At 36.5% G+C, this 19,549-nt stretch overlaps 1 protein-coding gene across 4 annotated transcripts in view; it reads left to right on the top strand.

Annotated features, from left to right (window-relative positions):
* The window catches only part of LOC149570565 (uncharacterized), a 133,620-nt gene that overhangs the window by 26,758 nt on the left and 87,313 nt on the right, over nucleotides 1-19,549 (top strand). For 2 of the 4 annotated variants that reach the window (XM_089823151.1, XM_089823150.1), the window contains exons 1-4: nucleotides 391-515; nucleotides 2,380-2,469; nucleotides 2,701-4,257; nucleotides 8,562-10,394. In XM_089823151.1, coding sequence (XP_089679277.1) covers nucleotides 507-515; nucleotides 2,380-2,469; nucleotides 2,701-4,257; nucleotides 8,562-10,394 — 3,489 coding nt within the window. In that variant the 5' untranslated portion in view covers nucleotides 391-506. Of the gene's footprint in view, nucleotides 1-390; nucleotides 516-2,379; nucleotides 2,470-2,700; nucleotides 4,258-8,561; nucleotides 10,395-19,549 lie in introns of those variants that run through there. The other 2 variants (XM_089823152.1, XM_089823153.1) reach the window with 1 other exon arrangement.

The following is a 19,549-nucleotide window of genomic DNA, read 5'->3' as shown; positions in this document are numbered from 1 at the left end:
TAAGTTGATCACAATCTTTATATAGTTATAAATGACATTTTGTATCCTTGCATCTTTGTGGTGGGAAGATTATGGTGCCATAACTCCTAATCTTCAAAAGCTTGCCATCCATATATTATTGCAGCCGTGTAGTGCTTCAGGTTGTGGGCACAACTAGAACATTTTTGAGGCCATTCATACAAAAAAACATAATTGGTTGACTCAGTGGTGCTTGAATCACCTAGTGTATGTGTGGTACAACCTTTGATTGCAAGAAAAGGTGGAAGGGCAAGTTTCACATGAAGCACTTGACTTGGATGACATTGATCCATATTTAGCTGATTGGATTGCTACTCCTGACGGTGATGATGTAGATTTGGGTCCTTTCTTGATAGACGGTCAACTAGCTAAGTTGGAGATGGAGGAAGATGACTAGGACGCAAAAGTGGTTGCATGTGAGAAGGAACATGGGCTTGGTCGTCCATCAAAGGCTTCTGTTGAGACACCTATTCAGTCACTAGTTGAGGATGTTGCAAGTACTTCAACACCACCCACATAGATGCAATTTATGATTTCTATTTTTCATGATACTGAAACTTGAACTTAATATGTATTCAGAGGTTGTAGTTGTTTCATGGAGTTGGACTTCGATATGTGTTGAACTCAATTGTATTCTGGTGTTGCACTTGTTTTTTGGTACGACTGGTGCTGATTGGCTAAATTCTAGTTGCTATGTATTTAACTTAAAACTATGATCTATATGTGATCGAATCTCAAATCAGTATATGCTTTACAAATTTGGTGTATATGTGTCTTTGTAAAGAATATTTTAAGAAATTTTATATGTTCAAGTGTTTGATATAAGTGCCAACTTTTCTTGCTAATTTTTGTGGCAAGTCCGAGTTTTTTAAATTTTTGAGCAAGCCAAGTTATTACTTATTCTGACTTTTTCAACTATGGCTCCCTTACTTTGCCATGGATGAAGGCAAGACACAGACATTGGGCCCCAGATTTGGTTGGCTGCATCCTAAGAGACTCCGGGTCCAAATTCTTTACCCAGAGCAAACTCTATGCAAACCATGGCTTTTTCAGTTTATTTTAGTTTTGAATTTTTTTTTGGGTTTTTTCTTCACATTGATATTTTTGATTTTGTTACCAGTTTTCCTAGAAAGAATAAATAAAATATGGTATGAAGGCCATCATTATTGAGGCTTATTCTTTTACTGACATCTCTGTCCAATGATGCCAAATCATTTGTGCTGAAAAATGACGGTGGCATTAATGTTGTTGGAGCTGCTGCTGTTTTTAGGTCATATGCTCTACTCTTTCAGTTTCACTCTTTTCTTTTCCTTTTTTCTACTTTTGGGGATTTGTATGGCTTTTATTGTTTGTCCTTTAATGGAAAATCCTGGAGTTTCGCCTGCTGCATTTCTCTGTAAAAAGCAACAATGCGCGGCTTTGTATTATTAAAAACAATACATGTTTTATATTCATATTTTTTTATAAAATGTCGAAATGCTTTTAACCTAGAGCTATGAATCGATCAGGTCACAAATAAGGGACCTTGTACCTGATAGAAATATTTAACACTACCACCCCAACAGGGTTTTGAACCATGACAGAAAGAACAGCAAGACCAAAACATAACCGTCACATTATGCAAATACCATCATCACATGTTTTTCTTCTTAATCCTTACGTGTTCACTATGTTCATATCATTGCTTTAATTTTTTTGTTTTCAGTGTTCTAGAGTTTATTCTCGATGTTCTTAGCGGAGTCTTTGGAAATCAGTTGACATCTTTATTAGTGAGGTAGATACCATCTTAAAACTTTTATGGTTTTGTTTATTATTTGTTTGTTATGTGTACTGTGAACTTAATTCCTGTTTATAGGTTAAATATGCACACGTCTATGATTTTTTATGATATTTTTCATTTTTGTATAGAGATACCCAACCTCAAATGTTTTTGCTTTACCTGCGTACCTAACCAAAGATTTTAGTTTTTCACAGGGAAACATAATATCATGTATCTAGAAAAAACTGTATAACATTTTTTGATTCCAGCATTTTGGGCCCTCTTCGATATTTTGATTTTTGTTGATAGAAATTTATATGCTCACTAATATTCCTGGCTAAACCTCCCTCTCTCCCTCTCCTTTAGTTTGTGTTTTGTTACATGGCTCTTTGCTGTTCACATTTTTTTATGGCAACTAGAATTTTCTATATTTTGGGTAAATTTATGGAGGCAGGATAGTATGAATAAAAGCAACCTAAATATTCTCAGGCTGTTTGACCTGTAAAGGATTTGTTTGGTATTTATGCACTGTCATTTTCTGAAAGGATTTCTTATGTCTAAGTTGCATTTGTAGACATTTTAAGAGATTTGATGTATTGTAGAGGAATGAAGGAAGGACGCTTCAAATGCACATGGACAAAAATGGCAGAGATGGAGATGACTGTGGCGCCGGGTGGCTTGAAGTCAAGAAGGTTGAAACTTGAATCAATTTTATTACAAATTTTGTCGCTATTTTTTGCCATGTTGAGGGTTTATTCAATGTAACACATGGTTTTTGAGTGCATTTTAGTTTTAGTTTGTTTTATTCAATTATTGTAGATTGTTATTTATATTCATAGCCTTAGATGGATGTATGTTTCCCTATCCACATGCAGCAGAAACATTCACCATAGTCCTCTTATTGTGCTTTAATAATTTTGTAGAAACACAGATCAAATACAAAAGTCTCCATGGTCCAGGGTGTTGGCTCCAGCATAGTGCGCCCTGAATTGTTGAGGAAAGGAAAACCAGGATTTTTACAGAATCACACTTTGATATCTGGGCAAGTAAGGCGAAATTCCTCTAATAAATCTTCGAGTTCGAGGAACACACAAAAAAATGAAAATGATGAGAGAAATGAACTTGACAGAAAGACAATGCTTGAAAACAAGGAATCAGATATCGGAGTACAAGTTCATAATTCGCAAGTCTTCGAAGAGGAAACAATAAAAAAAATAGCTGAGCATTCTCTTCAATTTGGTGAAATTAAGCCTTCTGTTCAGGGAATTGGTGATTCTTTAGAGAATGCTGAATCAAAAAATAGGGCAACTATAAGAAAGCATGTTCAGGAGACTTGTGTAAGAGAGACCTCTAATATTGTTAATCTCGAGGTAGTTTCTCCAATGGCGCAGGTTCCCAAAATTAAGTGGGGGAATCTTGAAGAAGATGAGCTGAATGGAACTGAGTCCACAGTGATGGGCACTGAACTAAGCAAGCATCAAAATCTGGATGGTCCTTATATAGTGGAAGATAAAATTCCTTTAGTTATAAGTGCTGCCCATGCTATTAGCAAGAAAAATAACTCCTTTGGCCTGGAAACTTCAAGAATTTCAGAAGATACGGAAGAAGCTGTACTTGGTGATGTGTCTTTTGTCAACTCCAAAATGGAAGAGGTTAATTTAGAAAGGGACAAGTTCATGGAAAGTTCCACGGACATAGCTGGAAAATCTGAAGTTTCTGCTAAACAACTCGATGAAAAGTCTATTGAGATTGAAGAGTTTTGTAAGGTACAGGGGGACAGCTCCATCCTAAGTGAATCTACGCAAGTTGATAAATATCGAAGCAAACCGTTATTAATGTCAGATGTAACTGAAATGGCATCTAGTGAAGATCCCAATTCTGGGTCCAAGGGCGGCTGTCATTCTTGTTTGGAAATAACAATTCCAAACAAAGTAATAGCTGCAGGTGAAGAGACTCAGGAAGCTGCCTCTTCAATACATAATTTAGATGGTTATGAAGGTAGGGAAAATGCATCCAGATTTGAAAATACAAGTGCAGCAGAATACACCAATTCTACACAAGATACAACACAATTGAAAGCCCCAGAAGAGATCATAACTGCAGATTCTCAGGTAGATAGGGAGAAGTTTAATGAAGATAGAAGCATTGCAGAAAACTTGTTGATAAATGCATTTGAGAAAGGAGAAACAGGAGAAAGCAAAGAGAGGTTCAGACAGCGGCTTTGGTGTTTTCTTTTTGAGAACCTCAATAGAGCTGTAGATGAACTTTATCTTTTATGTGAATTAGAATGTGATGTGGAACAGATGAAAGAGGCACTTCTCGTGCTTGAAGAAGCACAATCTGATTTCAGAGAACTAAAAACTAGAGTTGATGGATTTGATAAAGCGAGAGATTCCTCTTTTGCTTCCCAAACATTGTCAAATGCAACACCCATCGCTACAAAGGTTGAGCATCGTCGTCCTCATGCTCTTTCTTGGGAGGTTAGTGCTTTATCATATATTCATTCTTATTTTGATATTTCTTGCATTTATAGTGAGAACCTTTTCATACAGAAGACAGCAAGAGGAGAGGGTTTGAAGCTTGAACATACTAGCTAATATATATTTTATTCTGCCATAGCTCTTGGATATTGAATACAAATGAATGGATGAGATGATTTTTTTATGCCTGAATGTTATACAGTTTAACTACTTTTGGATTAAATTGCTATACTGTGTTTCTTTGCAATGATTATACTTCCTTAGATTCGCTTAAAGGTGTGAACATTGTATAACAACTAAGAATTACTTTGAGGTTCATGACATAACTCAGAATTCGCTTGCATATTTTAGAATTTTTATTTTTTGCAAAATGCATCTGATATTACTCTAGAGAACAAATGATTTACAGAAGTTGAGCCTCTCTAATACCAGGGAAGTCTTTCCCTGTGTAGGCAAGAAAATAGAGCACTTTTGCCTGTGCTTGAATGAGCAAATAATTCTTATGTTCCGGAAACTAGCCAAACTTCCCCCTGTTGGGTAGATAGGTATTTTTCTGGAAAGTAGCTTTGCATCTTGTCCTATGAAGGAAAATTGTGTGTGCAAACCTTGTTGTAAGCCACAATCTCTCGAAGCTGCCCTTGATCATCCAAGAATTCTTGGAATAGGTTTGTGCCAAGTGACAATGGCATTTAAAAGGAGGTTGAATTCAGTTGTATCCATACCCACAATCCTCTATATTTCAGCACTTAGAGAAGATATGGTAAATTCTCTGCTCTTTTCAACAGTATTTATAACATTCACAATACCTGCATTGTGTTGTACTTGTGACAACTAAATCTTGATGCATTACTAACCACCCGAGCTTCTTGTAATTAATGAAGTTTTTCCTTTCTTTATGACATGAAAGTATCATTGCTGTTTCTCCTTAGGGTTGTTGTCTCACCAGTGCTTGTTTAGTTGTAATGCAATAGTTATAGAATTTTTGTTGTCTTGACATGGTTTTGAACCTTTGAAATATAATCATCATCAAGACTTCCTAAAATCATAAAAATAATGTTGAAGCTCAAGGATGTTACAAAAAGGAAGGAATATGTTCTGTTGAAACTTCATCCGCAATGTATCAAAGAAATAAGAGACATTTTAAGATTACAAAGGAGTGTGGGAAAGGCGAGTCTCCTCTATTAGCTCCTTCACCTACCTTCAAAACCATTATTGGAAGCCAATAAGGTTTAGACTTTTGAGAAACCTCTCAAAGCTCCAAATTATAAGCAGATACAATATTCATTTCAAAACGAGAGCTATTAATATGGCGAGATTTCACATCTGCCAACATTAACAGATGCTGATTAATGTCCTCACAAAACACAAAAATACAAATGTAGAATAGTATAAAGCAATGCAACGCAAATGGGAAGGTACTTTAACAAGTGACTGTTAAGAGTGGATGCAGAACTACAAGAGTGAATTGCAAATGAATCTTGATTGTCAGGTAAAAAAGATTTTGGTAGTACAAAACAAAAATCTCTCCAAAATTTGAAGGTACATAATTGCCTTCTGTCCTCATAGTTTATAGAGAAGAAATATTTAGTTTTATAATGCTGGTTTCATAATAGCTTGTTTCCCGCTGGATGTCTTGCCCACAATAATTTTTCTCCTAGAAATGCTTGACTTTTTGTTGAAAACTTTATTTTGCTTCCTTTATAAATTACTCTTGGCAAAAATAAAGTACAAATATCTTGTATATAAGCACCAGCTTTGGAGAGCATGCTTCTTTAAATTGAAGATACAAATTTAGGGAACATAAACTTTAAAGACTTTTGGAACATAATGGGGAATGAAAATAGGTCTCCGTCGATGTGAGTTTTATGACCATTTCAACATGCAGAATCAAATGCTTGGTATTCCAAACAAAACACCAAACCTCCAACTCTCTCTTGAATAAGGAAGTTCTTATGTTAAACGATGTATGTGGATCGTGTGATTTAACGAGGCAACCCCGAGGTTCCTTGTAATTGGACTATCACATGATTTTTTCCCAAGAATCATGGAAGATTTTTCATGATCTTTCCTCAAATTGTGGTTTTATTTTGCCTCTTATTGATGATTATTGACAAAATTGTGGGTTTTGTATTTTTTTTAACAAAACGGGGGTTTTTGACCAGTTTTTCACAATTTTTTTGTAGAACATGCTGACCTTTTGACCATTTTTAACAAAATAGTAGTCTAATGTTGCAGAACCTTTTGAATAGTAGTCAACCTTCTATGCATTTGTGGGCAAGTGACGAGTAGATTATGTCAAATCTTTTGTAGGGTAGTTAATACAATGAACATTAGGGATGGGTATGAATGTAATATTGGAATATTTGGATTACTGGTCATGCAAGTAACTTTCTTTTAAGTCAATCAGTTTTAGTAGCTTTTTGTTCTTTAAGTTGTTTAGTTAGTTTAGTAATTTTCTAGTCTGTGTGTAGTTCTCGATTGATTTTGTTATGGAAAGATCTTCTTGTAATTGCTTATTGAAGGAATATTCCTCTCCTTTTTTAAATTTTGAATATTAGTTGATAAAAATTTCAATCCTTTGTGGATGCAAAAAAATTTATTGTACTTGTTTTAAGGTTTTACAGTTTTTGAAGGTTTCAGAGTTTTTTTGAGAAAAAATTTAGACTGCAGGAATTGGGTATAGCAAACCCCATATATTGCAATGTGCCAAGTAAATGTTTTGAATGTGACTGGTGACATCAGTGCTGGCGTGATGTATCCTTCTGTACCATGTGACCTGGGGGGAGACTTGACCTTGTGACCTTGTGCTTTACAATAGGAAGCTCTCACCAATCAAGCCGGGGCCACCAACCCAGGTTTCATAGTTTGTTATGATAGTGCAGTTTCTAGATTTAACATTCTTCTGAAATAAATAATAATTTGGATTGCAATGTTGTTAGTAGCATTTTGCCACAACTTACATCATACAACAAGACTAGTGCTTTTCACATATCATATAGTGAAAATTTCATTGTTAACTTAACAATAAGTTTATCAACTTCATATAGAACTTACCAAGTAATCATTTACCAGCAAAACTTACATGCTACACTGCAATCTGCTATTTTAGACAAATCCTTTCTTTGGACAATTCATGGGCTAGAACTCCCTGATTTATTTTTCCTCTAAATCTCTCTAGTATGGAAATGCCTTTAAATTTCATAACAAGTGGTTTTTGTCTCTTTTGCAATATTTTCTTTTCTTTTTAAATGTGATTTTTCCGCATTTAAGTCCTGTTTTTTTCAAAAAATCTTAATGCTTACAGTTTGCTGTTTTTTTTTCTCCCAAAGAATTTAGCTGTTATACAGTTCAACTAAAACCAGAAGATCCTTTTATTTACCTCCCGGAAGTCTTAATAGAAATCGGCATTGTAAGCTTTAGAACTAGGAGTGCTGTCTCGAATCATGTTGAAGACCTTGGATGTCAGTTCTTCCATTGACACCTCCTAGTTAAAATCTCTATTTTTTTCTTGAGAAGCTTACTGAGGGGATATTAACTAAGAGTGAATTGAGATCCTTTTCATGGTCCTTGTCTTCCTCTTGAAAAAAGATTCCTGAAGTGAAGAGAAAATTTGCTCCTTTATATCCATAGCCTACAAAGGATGGCCATCGTCACTTTGGAGCACAGTGATTGTATTTGCATTCTTTCTCTGCTAAGTTTTCTTAATGAAATATTTGGCACTTCTGTTGCATTTGGAATTTTAGAGAGCCAGAGAAAATTTAATTTTAGTCTCCAGTAGTTTCTGTGCTTCTGCTATTTGAAATTATGTTTTGTTGATATATTAGTTATGGTGTATGGTGTACATCATCAATTATGGTCTAGAGTGAGCTTGCTGTAGGAGAGTGGAAGACCATGAATGATGCTCTTAGAATTGATAAGTTCAAATGGGAATAGTTGATTGTGGTATTATTTGTTTTGCAGGAGTACTAAATTTTTTAAGATTATTTTCCTCCCAAATATCTTCCCAAATATGCTGTATACATCTATTTTGTAGGTGTCTCATTTAACATTTTTCAAGCTGTTATATTTCATGTGTGATGATATGATCTATGAACTTGTTTAACAATAATACACCTATGTTTTGTGTTTCTCACAAAGATTCATGTTTGTCTTGTGTTCACCAAGATATCTTCCAGTGGCAGATTAAACAACTATATATCTGTGCTTTTGGTTTCATATGGTGGCATCTAAGGAATTTCATTGTTTTAAGTGTGAGTAATATATTTGTTATCCAGCTTTTTTCTTATTGATTGGTTAAACTGTAGGTACGAAGGATGGCAAGTTCACCACGCAGGGCAGAAATACTTTCTTCATCCCTTGAGGCCTTCAAAAAAATTCAAGAAGAAAGTGCGAGTAAAAATGCAACTCACTTGAGTAAGAGAAGAGATACCACTTATCCTCCATTGACACAAAGCCAGAGGGAAAATGCTTCAGGGAAATTATCTGCAACAGCACGTGATTCAATGCCAACTTCCAAAGAAGTTAGCTCAAAGCTGAAAGGAAAGCAAATATATAATTCGGAGTCCGGGAACCGTGGCTCCACGGGTGAAAGAAAGCATGCTGAACTGGTCAAGTCAGTTAAAGAAAACTCATCAGAAGCTAGAATAGTTCAAAAGAGTCCACATTTTGCTTCCCCTCAACTATCAGGCAAGAGGGAAGGAAACTCATCAATGTGCAATGCTTCAAGTTCTAGTTCAAAACTTGATTTTTTAAGGCCTGTTTCTGAATTGGACTCAGTCAGTACTCGTCGATTAAAATTACCCTTGTCTGAAAATCGGGCTAACAAGAACAGTAAAGGAGGCGATTTCCTTCGGCATCAATCTGCTATTGACAAAGAGAAGGACAAGAGATTATTATCAACAAAAACATTGGATGCTTGGAAAGAGAAAAGGAATTGGGAAGATATACTTGCATCACCTCTGCGAAGCTCTTCTAGGACTGCTCATTCTCCTATTGTCAGCAGGAGAAGCACAGAAAGGGTTCGGGTTTTACATGATAAGTTAATGTCTCCTGAACGAAGGAGGAAGAGCCCTCTAGACATGAAAAAGGAAACTGATGAAAAGCATGCCCGAGCAACAAGGATAAGAAGAGAGCTAGAGAATGAACGAGCTCAACGCTTGCAACGAGTATCTGAAAAATTGACTCGGGTTAGTGAGTGGCAAGCTGTAAAAAACTCCAAACTCCGAGAGGGTATGCATGCCCGACAACAACGTGTTGAGTCACGACATGAAGCTTACCTAGCACAGATTTCAAGAAGAGCAAGTGATGAGAGCAATAAAGTGAGTGAGGTTCGATTTATTACTTCATTGAATGAAGAGAACAAAAAGTTGTCATTACGGCAAAAACTGCAAGATTCAGAGTTGAGAAGAGCTGAGCGTCTTCAGAATATCAAGATTAAACAGAAAGAGGATATAGCTAGGGAAGAAGCGGTATTAGAACGAAGAAAACTACTGGAGGCTGAGAAATTACAGCGCCTTGCTGAAATACAGCGTAAAAAGGAAGAAGCCCTTGCAAGAAGAGAGGAGGAGCGGAAGGCAGCCAGTGCAGCACGAGAAGCAAAAGCTGTGGAACAAGTCCGAAAAAAAGAAGTCAGAGCCAAAGCGCAACGTGAAGAAGCTGAACTTCAAGCACAAAAGCTAGCTGAGAGATTGACTGAAAGTGAACTTCGACGGAAAATATACTTGGAGCAGATACGTGAGAAAGCTGCCATGGATTTCCGAGAACAATCATCTCCCTCATCGCGACGTCCTTCAAGTAAAGATGGGCAGCAAAGATCTGCATTGAATCAATCCTCTGAAGGGTATTCAGCAAGTGCAGTCACTGGACTCGCATACTTCACTCCACACTCTTCTAGTAGTCTTTTACAGCAGCAATCTTTTAAAAAGAGGGTGAAAAAAATAAGGCAGAGACTGATGGCATTGAAATATGAATTTGTTGAACCTCCGGTGGGTGTTGACAGCAATGGACTTGGCACAATAGCAATGGCTGGAGCTGGCAGATCAAAAATAGGAAGATGGCTACAAGACCTTCAAAGGTTGCAGCAGGCCAGGAAGGCGGGTGCTGCAAGCACAGGCTTAATAATTGGAGAAATGATTAAGGTACACAAGGATAATTCTTTAGGAGTCAATAGAATTTTATAATGTTCTCATCTCCAATGTTCAAATTAGTGAAATTAACGTTCTTTATATGGAACAGTGAGAATAGCTATAACTGAGAAAAGTTGAGTGGTAAGATCATCTGATATTAAATCATTTGTGATAATACTTTACTCATGGGAATGTATCTGGTTTTATCTTATCATTGAATCTCTTCCTGTTACTTTTTATTGATAGGGATCTAAATGCTGCACTGTGCTCCCAATTTTGGCTCAATAAGCCTAGTCGAGGTATCCCACGGGTTGGAAGTGGGAATCAAAGTCATAACTTCCTTTATATGATAGAGTCCACAATCTAATTGCAGTCCAACCATGAGCTATGTTTTTCTTTTTTCCTGTGGTTTTGTTGGATAAGGTTCTATGCCCTGGAGCATAACTTTTGCTTGAATTAGAAGTTCAACATGAATTCTACAGGTCTCTCATTTGAGGGGGAATAACGAAGGACCTGAATCATACATGTAGAAACAATATAGAAAACACCATCGTATGTTCAAGATACAAGCTCTGCTAGTTCTTTTTCCAATAAATTAGATCTTCTATTAATTGGAGAATGTGCCTTTTAGTAGATTTCAGAATTAGCTCCAGAGCAGCTCTCTGGCATCCATAGGCAGAGACAGGTTCGGAATATTTATTCCCATGGCATCAAGATCAAAGCTTTTATTGCTGGCATTAAAGTAATAATTTTGGATTACCCAAATATTTTGGCCAAATAACTAGGTTGTTAGTTTAGTTTGATAAATGCAAAAGATCCAACACACAGGACATATGTAGGCTGAGAAAAATCATAAGATGGTATAAGGCCACACTTTCCTGAACATATTACAGTGGGCATTCCTCTTTAGCACCAGCCACCAGAATTTGAGCTTTCTATGGTAAAGTAACTTGTTCCTTTTAGTAATTTTACTGACTGGATTTGGAAGCAATAAAGGGAAATGCTGTCCACATCATATTATATTCGTCTGTTGAGTCATGTTTCGTGGATGTAGTAAATCAATTTGATATCCCATAGAATTCTGCTATGTATTCAGACTTCCCTACCGTAGATTAATCATCTTAGAAATTCTTTCATTGTTTTGTTGAAATGATTGGAATTTGAGTTCCTGAATTATTATCCTCATGTTGAGCAAATTTCTGCTATCATGGTTGAAACAAATCAAAACTTAACTTAGAAAACATGTTGGGGGACAGGAGTGATGGGAAAGAATCGAGGATTTTTTGGAGCCCAAGATCACATGTTGGAGACAATGAAGTTTTGCTGATGTAAATGAAAAACTCCTCAGAGATGGTGGAAGTCCGTCATCGCCGAGCATAAAATTCTCAAGAGGTGTCAAATTCCACTCTTAGCAAGGAGAAGATCGCACTAAGGATCAGCTGGGGAGAAAAGGACGAAAATACATTACATGCATTAATATACTGAAATAACATAAAAGCATATGCATCAATCATGTAAACATGTAATCAAATACACACACTTAACACCAGATATGATTACCCAGAAACCCTCCAAATGAGAAGGTAAAACTGGGGTGGGGATGACACCCATAAATCTTCACTACTGTAGCAATAAAGTGTATCCCATTAAGGTTACAATGGTTTGACCATGAATCATGATCTGCCCTATGAAAGGACTACCCTGTTAAAGGCTTAAAAAGAATAAGGCCACACTTTCCTGAACATATTACTGTGGGCATTCCTCTTTAGCACCAGCCACCAGAATTTGAGCTTTCTATGGTAAAGTAACTTGTTCCTTTTAGTAATTTTACTGACTGGATTTGGAAGCAATAAAGGCAAATGCTGTCCACATCATATTATATTCGTATGTAGAGTCACATTTTGTGGATGTAGTAAATCAATTTGATATCCCATAGAATTCTGCTATGCATTCAGACTTACCTACTGTAGATTAATCATCTTAGAAATTCTTTCATTGTTTTGTTGAAATGGTTGGAATTTGAGTTCCTGAATTATTATCCTCATGTTGAGCAAATTTCTGCTATAATGGTTGAAACGAATCAAAACTTAACTTAGAAAACATGTTGGGAGATAGGCGTGATGGGAAAGAATTGAGGATTTTTTGGAGGTCAAGATCGCATGTTGGAGACAATGAAGTTTTGCTGATATAAATGAAAAACTCCTCAGAGATGGTGGAAGTCCGTCATCGCTGAGCATAAAATTCTCAAGAGGTCAAATTCCACTCTTAGCAAGGAGAAGATCACACTAAGTAAGGATCAGCTGGGGAGAAAAGGACGAAATTCTGCTCTTAGCCATGGTCTACATTGAGATCAAAGGGCAGACTGAATCCTTCTACTTCCAGGATTTGGGTAGAGTTGATACCAAAACATGGAAATAAGTTCTTCGACAAAGTAGGAAGGAAACTTTGAGGATTGAAAGTGTGAAATTGAAGAATTCTTGAGTGATGGCAGAATTCCGCCATCCCCAAGGATAAATTCCTCTTCCTCTTGGGATTTCAACCTAAACATGAAAGGCCAAATATCAATACGATTCCGCAACTTATGATTGAAAGATAAAACAAGAGAAAATGAAGGAAGCTTGGTAAAGTTTTGTTAAGTTTTAAGGGTGTCTAGATGAAGTTGAGGCAAAAGCTAAGAAAAATCCTTGGGAATGGTGGAATTCCGCCACCCTAGAGGATTCAAAATCCTCTCATTTCCCTTAATTCCACCACCCTAGAGGATTCAAAATCCTCTCATTTCCCTTAATTCCGCCAGGAATCCATGGCAATGAAGTCAAGACAAAACTTTCCTATCCACAAAATGATGAATGTGAGTATAAGTTGATGATTAAAGGCCAAGTATGGACAAAGTGTTATGAGGAAAGATCTCAGTGATTTGAAAAGCATGTAGTGCAAAATCCTCTAGATAGTGGGATTTCCGCCTCCTATGAGGACAATTTCTCCTCCACCCTCAAACTACGTCTTGAGTTGTTTGTCACCACATCTTAGTTTCGAGACAAAATGTTCAGGTTAGAAGGTGATGGAAGTTGTGCAGGGGTAAGGAGAATCAAAGTTGTGAAAGCTGATTGAAGTGAATCCCTTAGGGATGGCAGAGTTAGATAAAATTCCTCTCCCAATAAGGATTTTCACCCTCCGAAACAATAAACAATTCAACACTTAAATGATGTGATGAAAAAAAATTGACCGGAGAATGAAGTTAAGGGGAGTTTGATGGCAAGCAAGGGGAGGGTTAAAGTGAGATTTTGGCTATGATAAATGTTAAAAATCCTTGGCAAGGGTGGAACTCCCATCCCCCCCCTCCTCCCCCAATCGAGGATTTTCAATCCCTCAAATGATGAAAATCTTCACCTAAATAGAGACATGGCAGCCTTTGAAAGAATCTTCCCTGTAATCTGATATGGAAGTGCAAGGTCAAATGAAGTGAGCTCAAAGTTGGGAGGTAAAGTAGAAGTAAACACAAGTCAATTCCTTAGGGATGGTGGAACTCTGCCATATTCGAGGATAAAATCCTCAAGCATAGTGGAATTTTTCCCTATGTGAAGACTTGAACAAATCTTAATGAACAGTGATTTCCATGAAGGAAATTAAACATTTTTGAAAAATCACTATCGTTCTTTGAAAAAGTTGGCCTAAGGGGCTTGGTAAAACAAATTAAATAAATAATATCATTCACCATTTTTAGCCAAGTTGGACAACCTTCAGGAATGTGCCTCTTCGCATCACCAATGCCTATTTAAGAGGTCAAATTCAATCATTTTCACATCTAAACGCAGCAAAATATCTTAGACCGTAGCAGCAAACTGCTCCTCAATTAACAGGAATTTTAGGCAGTGAACTTACTTTCCCAATAGGACAGAAAAATGTTTCCAGGAGTGCTGGAGTGATACAGAGATTGGTGGATCAACATTTGGAGTGAGATAAAATGTTTTGAGAAGCTATAATTCTGGGCGAGGGAGGCAGACTGCTTTCAATCATTCTGATTGGAGGAAGGTAAGAAGTTGAAATAGGAAGTTGTCGCAATGTAAAAACCATTTGTTAATTTCTGATTTAAAAGAAATCATGATGCAGAAAATCACATTTTGTATGATGAATTTTGAGCTATAAGGATTAATTGAAATTGATGAAAATTGAGATATAATCGGATTTAAATTCTCATTTAAATTCTCAAATTTTAGTTTTCTTTGAAAGCAATTAGATCATCATGAAGAGGAAACTACAAAATAAAGGGATAGAATTTACAGACATTAATTAGAAGCTCTTCAAACATTTAAGTCTTAGCTTTCTAATCGTAAATTCAAATCCAAATCTTGATGTGCTAGTAGAAATTAAAAGTTGAAGTGTAACTGAGGAATTGTAATTGCAGGGAGGAGTATGTCAGGAGCGACATCCAGGAGGTAATACCAAAATTCAGTCTCACCACAAAGAAGAAGAAGACTGGAGATACCGATATTGGGCTAGCCAAGATGATTCAGTCAAGGAGAGGATGTCACGAGGAACTAATTCTAGGATGGCTAAGATGATGACGAAGAATGAATAGTAAAGCAACTGCCTGCCCTCCTGCTGTGCAGTGCATCAAATTGGTTCTTGAATGTGGAAATCATTGCAACCCTCAAAAGAAGACAATTGAATATGGGAAAGAGAAGAAGGTGGTTGTAACTACACTATCAGAGAAGGCTATTCATTGCAACCCTCAAAAGAAGACAATTGAATATGGGAAAGAGAAGAAGAAGGTTGTAACTACGTTATCAGGGAAGGCTATTAGGGCCACTTTCTACATACCATCTTACAAGGAGGGAACCTTCATTCGAAAAGAGCAAGCCTTGGAACACTATGAGGATCAAGTAGATGCATGTACGAAGAGGATGAATGATGAATGAATAGTTGAGCCATGGAGTCACTATTTTAAAATCTTGAAGTTGACCAAGCTAACTATATCAGACCTTAAGCAAGTTTTTTAGTGATCTTATTGTGATGCTAAACAGAGTGATGAGAGAGCCATAACTAGGCACTTTAAAGCCTTGGATGTTCTACTTCCAAGATCTCTTCAGGAGAGGTGATGTTTGAATGGGCAAAGATTATCAGTGCCAACATTGACCACCAACTAAAGGTGATTTTTACTATGGTATTCAAATTTTAAGGATTGGCAAGTTTGGAATGACGTGGAATTGCTCGAGGGGATTACTTAGTGCACGATTGCTATCCACAATACACCTTCACAATCACAACAACTTAATAATTTTCAATTATGCATTTGCCATTAAGATTGTGAGACAATTGCAGGGGGTTCCACATGTGAGACTTTCTGAAGAGGCTAAGAAATTGATTGAAAAACACATATCATGGTACAATCAATATTCCAAGTTCACATACATTCAAATACTTTGAAGTACCGTTTTTACAAGGAAGCTGCCTATGTATTTATAAAAATGGCAGTCATCAAGGAGGAGGCAAGGCAACAACTTGCCTAATATAGAATATAAAAGAACAAACACAAACCAAGGGATAAATTTGACTCAATCTAGGAAGTGAGACTTGTCCATCATAAGTAGCAGTTGAGGCGAGAGTTGAGGAATTTTAGTACTATGGATTAGGACTTTTTGAGTCAAGAGAAAACCTTGATCCTAAGAGGAAGATTAAGAGAGCATATGGGAACATATATCTTCACATTCCACATATAGAAGATTATTGGGCTGATGAAATGATGATTTGGAAGTCAGAGAAAGAGGATGTTCTCTAATTTGACAATAGACATAATTAGAAAGTAAAAGTGGAAAGGGATTTTGGTTCTTGATCAATTAGAAGAGGATGATAACATGAATAGAGGAGACTTCAACACCATTGCAAACCATGAGTTGGAAGCAATTGATTGGAAGAATGATAAGAAGGCTAGCCTCAAGACTTTGATGATTTAGGTTTCCTTCTTCACTCTGCTATGATTAGATGATCTTTGAATGTTTTTGGATTTAATTGTGTCACTCTTTTTATCATCAACATTTCAGATCACACTCTGGGATTCATCACCAAGATGAATGATAAAGAAAGAACAAAATAAGTGGAGTGATGCTGGATCATAGAGTGTGATCTGAAACGTTGATGCAAAAAATATTGACATAATTGAATCTAGAAACATTCAAAGATTATCAATGAATTGTGGAAAACTGCTTTATCAATGAATGGTTGGATGGAAAGATGACCAATTTAGTAATAAGAGCAATAAAGTTGACATATGATAAGACGAAGGAGGCAAAAGAAATTGAAGAGGAAGAATCGTCTGAGTAGCCTCAAGCATCAAGTGGGTGGCAAGGGGAAGCTAGAAAGAAAAGGAAGAATGTAGCAAAGGCTCCACCTAGTAGGAATTTGAGAGAAAAGAATCAAGATTGAAGAGCCACAACCAAAAAGACAAAAATAAATTGCTCAATCCAAAGAAAGTGCAAATCCAAACAAGGAAAGACTATGCCATCTAAAGGGAAAAAACTGCATCTAGAGGTTTATTTTGAATCAAAGTACAATACTTGTTAGAGTTCTTAAGGATACTCAACATTGGGTGTAGCTGAGGTAGAATGATTGTTCTCCACACATAACGATAATGATGATGAGATGGTCAATATTGGAGATTCTCCTAAGGATAACTAAATCCCACATCTTAATGAAGGTCTAATTGAAGATATTGCAACCATACTAGTTGCGAGCCAAATAAGAGAAGAAACCAATTTGGAGTTAGGAGAATGCACAATGTTTGATTGGTTGTGAGATATGATACAAGGAAAGGAGAGTGTTAAGCTTGAATCAATTGAGAACACCAAAGATGTTATACAACAAGTTGAAGAAGAGAAAGAGAGTCAGCTAGCGTGAAGGGTAGCCAAGGTGATTAGAGATGATTCAGGAACCCACAAGGTTCATATTGCTATTCCTAAGGTGAACAAGATAAGAGATTGCATTCTACCTCAAGATTACAAGATAGTAGAACATGGATTGGGAGCTACTACAAAGAAGATAGAGTACGAAGAGACTCAAGATGCTCTCAAGGTTGTCCAAAAGAGAGTGAATAAGGAAGTTGCAAAGAAGAATAAATACAATGAGGAAAATCAAAGATTCAGAGAATACTATAGGAATGTATTTGAACCAATCTAGCATAAAGATCACGCATTTGTACTACCTCTCACCCTTGAGAGGGATTATATTGATAGTGCATAAGGTTAAAGGATATCACAAGGCAATTTTGAACACTTACAACACTTTGAGCAAGATTTCATGCTTTTAGTAGCCTTTGGGAGGAGTTTCAGCCTATCAAGAACAAAACAATACGCCAACTGTACGCTGTGAGAAAGGTTCCTGACAGTAATTGGGAAGAGACAAGTTGATTAAGATAGGAGGAATGAAGGATGTAACATCATGGTATTTGTTGTGAGGTTCTCACACCATCGCCCCAAAACTTTGGGGACCCCTTTTTTTATCGCCTTGGCAAATTTTTGGATTTGTCCAACAATTTTGATTTGATTTTTTGAGAATTTTAAGTCTCGGACACCTTCAGGCCAGAAGGGAGAGGGCTAGGTTTATTTTCACCCTGTTTCAACTTGATTTTCCAAAGCAACCAATTTCATCCTTAGGTCGGACAAAATTTTAAAAAGCAACACTTGGTAGGATAAAATTATAAATATTGTACTTAGACGATTTTTTTGAAAATTTGGATGTAATTGTATAAAATTAGATAATTTTCAAAAAAGTGAAATTTTGTTACATTCGAGTTTTTGGAAAATCTTACATTTTTCCTTGGCCAGAAAATTAATTTTGTGAAGACGAAATCAAATTGCAAAATCGATTTTAGACTCTAAAAATGATTTTATTTTTGTCAAAAACTAAAATAGCTTGGCAAAATCGATTTGTATTGAATTGCAAAAATTGGCTCTAATGGATTAAATTTGCCTTGAAAATTTTTAAGCCTTTAATGAAATTCGTAATTTAATATTGAAAAAATGGCTTTTGGCTAGCCAAAACCCGATTTTAATGACATTAATTGCTAAATCATCATTAAATGGAAACATTTAGCATCTCCAAGGCACTATTTACTTTCTTTTTGCAATTTTGGTCTAATTGGCAATTTTTAAATGTAAATTTCATCTTGGCAAAGTTAATAATTGGCCAAGCATTTAATTGAGGGCCAATTTTGGTGTTCTAATTAATATTTTCTTGCTCCTAGGGTCCCAGTTGGCCACCTATGGAGAGTAGGAGAGTTGGGTATAAGAGGAAACTCTTTCCTCTTTTCTCCTCACTTCTCATCTTCCTCCTCTTTGGTGTTTGGCAATTTTGACTTGGAGCAGCTCTTCCTTGGGCGATTCTTCTTGCAAGTGCAGATTTCTCCTTCCTTTGGCGATTTTCTTCTTTGGGCAGAATTTCCATGCTTCGATGATTTTGAAAAGGCAGATTTCTTCTTCATGTTGGGCGATTTTTGCTAGGGCAGTCTGATTTCTCTCATGCGTGGCAATTTTTATTGAGAAAGAACATCATCCATGCTTGGGCAAATTTGTTTGAGGGCAGAATTTTCCATTCTTGGCATGTTTTTGAGAGGGCAGATCTGATTTTTATGCCCTAAGCGATTTATGGTTAGGGCCTGATTTCTTCTAGAGGGATTGCATTTTTTTTTTTACTTCAGACTTGGGCAAATTTATTTGGAGAAGAAATACATAATGAAGGTCTGATTTTTTTTGGCAAATGGTGCACAATTCCGAGAGCACTAAATTCTGATTTTTTTTTCAGCTAGAGCCTCAAGTTTTGCAAAGGGTTTGAAATTCTCAAAGTTTGATCCTAAATTCCAAAAGAAAGATCCGACTATTGGTAGAGGTGACTTTTAATCATTTAGAGTTGAAAAGAGTCCTTAAGCTGACTTCCTTTTTTCGTTCTTGTCTAGATATTGTCTCCCTTGGTTCTTCTTGCATTCATTGTCCACCACTTTACCATCTCGTAATAGGGCGGCGAGATGGAGGATGGTAGTGCAAGCAAGAATCCTAAGGGAAGAAATACTAAGAAAGACAAAGAGGATATGATGCCCAAAACAACTTTCTTCTCGAAAATGAAGCGAATAACCGATACCAATGTCGGTACAGTAAACATGATACAAGTAAAGGACAGAC

This window comes from Cupressus sempervirens, chromosome 3 (assembly GCF_028749045.1).
Source record: "Cupressus sempervirens isolate cs-2001-9-10 chromosome 3, ASM2874904v1, whole genome shotgun sequence".
NCBI classification, from domain to species: domain Eukaryota; kingdom Viridiplantae; phylum Streptophyta; class Pinopsida; order Cupressales; family Cupressaceae; genus Cupressus; species Cupressus sempervirens.
Note: the sequence above shows the minus strand (reverse complement) of the source record. Positions and strands in the feature narration are given on the sequence as shown.